The 7,258-nt window shown below is 40.5% G+C and overlaps 1 protein-coding gene across 1 annotated transcript; it reads right to left on the bottom strand.

Annotated features, from left to right (window-relative positions):
* Positions 1 to 3,471: 3,471 nt before the first annotated feature.
* Positions 3,472 to 6,210, bottom strand: LOC109029749 (uncharacterized). The gene is made up of 2 exons (XM_019040363.2): positions 6,039 to 6,210; positions 3,472 to 3,856 (listed from the first exon to the last, which is right to left on the bottom strand). Exons 1-2 carry the CDS (start codon positions 6,114 to 6,116, stop codon positions 3,749 to 3,751), a joined length of 186 nt encoding a protein of 61 aa, XP_018895908.2. The 5' UTR covers positions 6,117 to 6,210; the 3' UTR covers positions 3,472 to 3,748.
* Positions 6,211 to 7,258: the final 1,048 nt, after the last annotated feature.

Here is a 7,258-nt window from a genome sequence, read left to right as displayed (position 1 = left end):
CATGCTTTATTCATTCATGAATTGAAAGTAAGCAATTCACATCCCGAAAATCTACCGATTTGCCGTAAAAAATTGCAGAAACTTGATATACCAGGTCGATGTACCCACTCTTTGAATTTACCAATCGATTTAGTGAGTGCACGTATGTGAAAGTCAAAATGCTATAGTCATTTTGGGTGCATTCATTTTTCATGAAACAATTGTAAGTAATTTCAATCCCGAAAAACCATACATTTTCCGTATAAAATCGAAAAAATCAAAATATGTCGACTCCCTGACGTGAAAATTAAATTCTACGTGTGAAAATACTTATGTATCGATATGCTGAACAGAATGCCCGCCTCTCCTCGTAATTTACAAACCGTTCCTATACTTATCTCAAAATTTTTCTCAGAGCTTTGTGTTATTATCAGCTTCCATTTAAACCCCGGTTTGATGGCCGAATCGGCTGCCCAAAAAGCAAGCCATTTTTGAAGGGCTCTATGAGAAATTCGTGATATTATCAGCTCTCAGGAAATCACCCCATGGGTAAAATTGCTGGTATAAATTTTCGAGAGCTTAAAATAATCGTATTCAAGAAACTAAGGCATTAAACTATGGAGTCAATTTCGTTTTAATAATATAACGGGATTTACTTGTCTTCAGGTCAAAACTCATACAAGGAAGCCCCTTGCAAGAGGCTAATTTTTTGTAATTTCACTCAATTTTTTCTCCTTTTTATAATTGAATTGCTTGTCACATTCTGAGGTCAATCATATTAAATTGTAATTTATACATTCCCCCCCCCCTTCATTTTATTTTTTGTTTGGAGAAGTTTTGTTGATTTCTTCGGATTTCGAATACTGTAACTTCTCTTCTATTTGGCCGATTTTTATGAATGAGACCTCTTTTAATTCGTGTTTTAACGGAGAGTAAGGAAAAAATTGCTAAAAACTCGCGAAACAATTTTTTTTGAAAATTGGACGAATCCTAGCGTGACGGTGAAATGGTTAATGAAGCGTAAGTAATTGGGCGAGGGGCTGAGGATCCCGGCCTAGCTTGGCGACCGTCATTAGCTATTGTTCGTCGAGACGCCGACGCAGTGATCAGGAGCGTGGGGAAGAGAGGGGTAAGTGGATTCCTGTATGAGCCACGTTTAGCTAATGGTCTAATGAGTCTCGAGGCTCATCACAGATTGCACTTACACAGATTGCACTGTATTTCTTAGTTTTAATAAGAAATAAAATATAATTCTGTAAAATTAGTAAATAAATACCAAGACAATTATTCAGGATGTCAAAGACTGACTGAAAACTTTTTATTAACCTCATATGATAAAAATATTATTATCAGCTGACACTGACATTGTTGTCAGATGAACAGCACTATCAGAGCACGGGTACCAACTTTTGAAAAGTATAACCGAGGTTACAGATCTGTCAAAGCAACGTTTTGAACAAAACGGAGGAGTTAAATTCTCATTTCGAGAGTGCCGACCTGCTCAGCCATCCTCGAATCAATTCGCTTGATTCTGCTTATATATGCATATTTTAAATCAGCGCGTCGCATTCTTAGGCTTTTTTTGAAAAAACCAAGTAACGTAGACTCTTGGTATTCACTGCACATAAACTAATGAGCCCCAGAATGAGAAACAACTTTAAATCATAATTATTGATGGATAAATAAACTTTTCACACGCTTTGGAAAATCTCAGAAGTTCGCGGTAGTCACTTTTCGGTAAGGAACTAAGGGACTCGGTTATTGTATCGAGCAGGGTTCGAAACGATCGCAAAGGCGGTATACTACGTATACGCGCCAAAAATGGATTGTATCCGTGAAATCCTAAATGGGGATCCTATCAATGCGTTTATATACAATAAATGAATATGCTTAAATACCATAAACTCTGTCAAAGATCCGGACTGAGTTTTCTCTGAAACAAGTTAGGATCCTTTTCCTCCAAATCTCATCTGGAGTAAAGGGGTCTTGTGGCCTAAGCCCGCGAGAGATCTTATTCACGAATAAACAAACAAAAACACCGTAATCAAAAGTATTTTCCTTGCCCTGAGAGCACTCCTCAGAGGTCCGCACTTGGAAAGTGCAGAACCTTTCCTGCTCGTGGTGAGAAAGAGCGCATTGGTCCAGGAACTGTAAAAATTTCCTACAGAATTTCACCTCGCCTTTTCCACGGCTGGTGAAGTGGGTACAGGTTTGGTTTGCCTTGTCAACATACAGCAGGAACCAGTGATTTTCATGACAGATGGGAAAGAAATAGTGCAAAACGTCGGAGGTTCTGGTTCTTTTCATCCAGTTCACAACTCTGTTTTTGTAGCCCTCATTCGTGAGTACAGTGAATAAATTACTCTCAACGCGAACAGATTTTGCTGTACTCTGACAAACTAACTTAACAAAATGATTTACAACATCACAATTTAACCAGCTTTGGCCAATGAGAGTGGTTTGCCCGGGAATTCGGGGCTGCTTTGGGTTATTTGTCACACGCACGTAACGTAAGGGCTATTTGCCTGGACTGAGAAAGGAGAGCCATCTTGGACTCGGTACCGCTTGACCTGACTTTTTGAGCGGTGTCCTCTCTTCTGTTTTCGACTTTTCGTAACCTTGGTTTCCATCTCGAAGCTGTAACACAATGCTGTATGTCCCAGTTCGGGCGCCACTTTGTAACGAGGCAAATCCCCTTTCACTGCGAAGCAGGTCCAGGACATCAGAGGCACATACGTCCTTCTGGTATAAGATAAACCAACGTTACTGGAGGTGCCGGAATGAGCTCGCCGGGATCCTGGATTCGGGCGCCAATAGAAAAAAATGATGAGTTTGAAAGAGGGGAAGAATGATCAAAAAATCTCGTGTCTCAAATTTCTTGCTTTATTTACAGAAAGAATGTCCTTTCATTAGCTAAATTTGTGAGGACCCTATACACTCAACAAAATATAAAAAGGAAGCCGAAATGCTACTCAGAGCGTGCACTTCTAGGTTTTCCCGAGATAAATAAATAAAGACAAAAGTAAACAATTTTTGTTAAAATAACCGAAATGCTACTCACAACTATCTGAACAAGATTGCAAATTTTTGGCTATCCAAATTATAAATGCTCTACCTTGGAACATCAAACAAAAACTCCGCGACGGTGATATACAAAAAATTTTCAATTTACTTCAAGATCTACTTTTAAGGAAGGCATTTTATAATTTGTACGAACTTCTAAATTCAGCTGTTGAGTAACGTTCTACTAACCACCACCTAATGTAACAGTTGTAATTTATATTTTTAATTATTGTATAGTGTTTTTTGACCTGTGCCATAGCCCTAATAATGGGTCTCTCATGTACGAAAGTTAAAATTAATAAATAAATTACAGACAGCCACGGTACAGAGTTTCCGTCATATTCTGCCGGTTTGAAGAATTGACGATCGATAGTTTGCTCAAAGGCGTTGCATCGTGATAGGCACGATAAGTGATTAAGTCGACAAGTCTATAAAGTAATTTTGTTTTTAATTTTCTAGGAATTACTTGGCAAAATGTCTATGTAATATTATTCTTTCGACGAAATAATTAAGGATTGGTTTTGAGATACTGCATCGGAGCTGAGTGTTTCCGTTGTCTCGCCGATGAAACACCACGTATCTGCGTTAGTGCGTTTGAAGTGTGGACCGGATCGTCCGGGATGAACGCAAAAGGAAGCACTCGGCTGGAAATAGTTGTGCTTTAGTGCTCTTACAATGCCCAAATCTCTAGATATTGAGCACATCGTTACCCAAGCATTGGTATGTCCGGTTCCGGATCCACCACTCCTGGGGCGCAAAGATAAGGCCCGCACATCTGTATCGTTGGCCCGGGGCTCGTTGCCTCTCCAAGTTGCTGCAAACAAACGAGAAAAAATGGAGATGTTGCATATGTGAGGAATTTGCGATTTGACTCTTGATTCTTATGTGAAAGTTCGCGAGAAACACGATGGTCCCACTGGTTTTCTCTGAAATCATCTCCCAAGCTCAAAAAAAGCTCTCAAAGTGAGGTCAAAATGGAGGGAATATCCCACCCTACCCTGAGAGTCCACCTCTACATCAAGACGAACTCTCCATGCAAAGATAGGGAGCAAATACATTAGCAGGGTTGCCGTGTTTTCAGTCTTGGAGTCCCCAAATAAAGTGGCAACCCTGCTAATGTATTTGCTCCCTATCTTTGTATGGAGAGTTTGACTTGATGAAGAGGCTGGACTCTCAGGATAGCTTGGGATATCCCATCCATTTTGGCCTCAACTTGAGAGCTTTTTTTGAGCTTGGGAGTGGATTTCAGAGAAAACCAGTGGGACCATCGTATTTCTTGCGACGTTTTACTTAAGAATCAACAGTCATATCGCAAATTCCTCACACATGCAACATCCCCATCATCGTTTCCATCATATTAGTTTAAACAAGGTTTGGTCAAAGGGGACTTCTCATCAGGGGCTTCTTTCGCATTGGGAGGGTGTGGACGGTTCCGTAATCCCGAAATCCAACCGGACTTTCACCGATATGACACTGATAATAATTTCTCTCGTTGAAAATTTGAACAAAATAGGTTAGCTGACAAATGCGTCACCTTAGGAAGCTGTTCACAATATTTAGTTACTTCATTGCTAAGGGGTACCTTGCGGATTTTAGCGTTAGATAATTTCAGTAAAATAGGGTAAAAATTACTCCTGTATAGCTGAGAACTCGTCAGCATTAATTCCCGAGGTACTCTAAATATACGTATAGCTTGTCATTAAAAACCTTTTCTCCACTTCTATTTCTCAAATTAGCAGGTACTTTTGAGGGAAAATGATATCTCCGCCGCAGATAACTCTCTGAAAGGTTACTGCTCACGTCATTTCTGGTGTTGTATAAGCGCGCTTTGTCAAGAGACTATTGGCAGAGTTAAAGATACACAGTGCTTGATCGATTTGGCTTTTGTCCGCGCAGGATGTGTGAAGATTTCATTTTTTATGATGTGTGGCCTACATTCATTTAATATTCGCAACTTTAAAATGCAGCAAATATCTCCGCGAATAATGTTTGGGCCGAAAAGAGTAACCTAACAATGATTTCAATTTTTTTCGTTTTTGTCACATTTGAACGTTTTTTGGGCGATCAAGGATCGTTTGAATTAGAATTTGTATGATGTTATACACCTGCGATAGTCGTCTCTAGTCAACTCGTCCAACTTATAATGTAACAGTCGGGAACAACTCTGATTGGATACTTCGCGTGGGAAGTTTAGCTATCCTTTTTGGCCCTGATGACTCCATGATACGATCTTTGGAGGCCCCCGCCTAAAGCACGTAACGCACTTTTCCGGCATTTGTGCTCCCACCTTACAGTATTTGGGAATTTTACGTGAACATCTATTTACATAACTTAAGTCTAACTGGTGGATCAAGGATCCTAGTAATTACTAAATTAATGAGATAAAGATAGAATACAGATAATAAAAATTAAAAAAAAAAAAAATCACTCCCCTCCTCCCCACCTTGTGACGCTTTTGTAGCGCAAGCCTCTATCCTTCAACACGTACAATCCTCGACCCCCCCCCCTTTTTACGTAATGGAAGTCTTGATGGAAGTCTAAAATGAGCCGGTGGATTGCGCCGTCTAATGCCAAATCACCATCAAAACAGGGGGAAAAGGATCAGTAACTATTGCATATGCGTGTCTTGCGACAAAAAATGAACAAATTCATACAAGGAAAAAACTGGCAGGAATGGACTGGCATGGACTGGCATTGGCCGGCATGGACTGGCAAGCACTGGCATGGGCTAACATAATTGGACTTATTCCTGCCAAACGGAACTATGTGCATCATGGCGTGAGCCCTGTTATGCACATATTCTTATAGGTCTTAGGGCTCATGTCTTAATGCACATAGTTCTGTTTGGCAGAAATACGTTCAATTTCGGGATGGTCCCTTTTGTGTTTCTCTCAATGTAGGTGCTCTACTTTATACAGACTTAAAACTTCTATGTTGCACTCAATCTACTTATATTTCATTCAATCTATTGGTCCAATAGGTACGGTGAAGCTTACGTTTTGATCTTCATCTGATACGGCGACAACGGCTGCGCAAATTAGAAATAGAGCAATGATGACTCCGAATTCCCGCATGTCCGCAGCTAGTGATGAACTATCGTCAACGCGTCACTAAACGAAACTGCTTCGCGATCGGGTCCTCTCTTTCGCGTATTTCTCTTTCCGCTGTAACCTCACTTTTATGGGCGTGTGATTCTGCGGCTGAGTTGTCCGTGTCAGCCAGCTCGAAGCGATTCATCGCTTCTTGCCAATCTTCCATACATTTCAGGCTCTTGTTCCTTCGAACAGCCCAAGTCCTGGAGTCCTGAGCAAGCTCTTTTTTCAGTGTGGGAATTTTGTTCTTGGAAATACTCAAAGGTATTAGAAGAAATTGCGAAGGAATGATTTGAAAATTGTGCGCCAAATTATTACGAACATTCTAGAAAAATCAATTTTTATCAAAAGAAATTGGCAACGTCAAACCTTCCGTACGGCGGTTTTCTACAGCTCGGTGATAGTCTGTTTAGGTTCTCTCGTTACGACTTAGGATCTTTGCAAAATGCTTACTTCGCCTCATGGTTCATGCTGTGAAGCTCTCCCAATGGAAACTTCTCCATGAGGGCTGCGCTATTTTCTTCGGGGAGTGGCGCCGGTGGTGAGCTAGAAGCTTCACTCCACCCTCCTCACTTAGTGAGGAGCGTGGAAACTTCTGCTTTCAACTTGGCAACTCGAGGTATCAACTGTCTGAAAACTTTTTTAACGATTCCGGTCTTTTATTTCACGCATCGAGCAATCATTGCCGGGTCAGCGACTTCTAGACGATGATTCTTCGAACGCAGAGTTTTTCCTTTTAACTGTGTAACTTTTAATTTCATTCTAATTTTTGTCGAGCGCTAAGGAGGCTCATCAATTTTGAGGTACATTTTAACACTCTCAGCGTTGATTCCGTTTTAAAAGCAACTAGAAAATCTTTCTGTGCTCGCTGCGCGAGGCTAGTTGCGATATTGTTCTTTTCTATTTTATCATTATACCGAGAACTTTTCGGTCAGTGTCATCATTAGCGTGTAAATACTCGTGTAAAAAATCGACATTTTACGTTCGGACAGTTTAAAAACCACACGATCAATATAGCAGAGGATGCAAAGATCGTGTTTCGCAATTGATCATTGCAGTGCTGCTGAATTTGGGTCTTACTTCCTTTCTTTTTTTGTCTAGAAAACTTTAGAGACTTGAAAGTG

This window comes from Bemisia tabaci, chromosome 1 (genome assembly GCF_918797505.1).
Source record: "Bemisia tabaci chromosome 1, PGI_BMITA_v3".
In the NCBI taxonomy this organism is placed as follows: Eukaryota; Metazoa; Arthropoda; class Insecta; order Hemiptera; family Aleyrodidae; genus Bemisia; species Bemisia tabaci.
Note: the sequence above shows the minus strand (reverse complement) of the source record. Positions and strands in the feature narration are given on the sequence as shown.

Coding starts and splice junctions, on each gene's coding strand:
- LOC109029749 (XM_019040363.2), bottom strand. CDS start 6,116: ATGCGGGAATTCGGAGTCATCATTGCTCTATTTCTAATTTGCGCAGCC. Junction 3,857..6,038: donor TATCAGATGAAGATCAAAAC/GTAAGCTTCACC, acceptor GTTTGTTTGCAG/CAACTTGGAGAGGCAACGAG.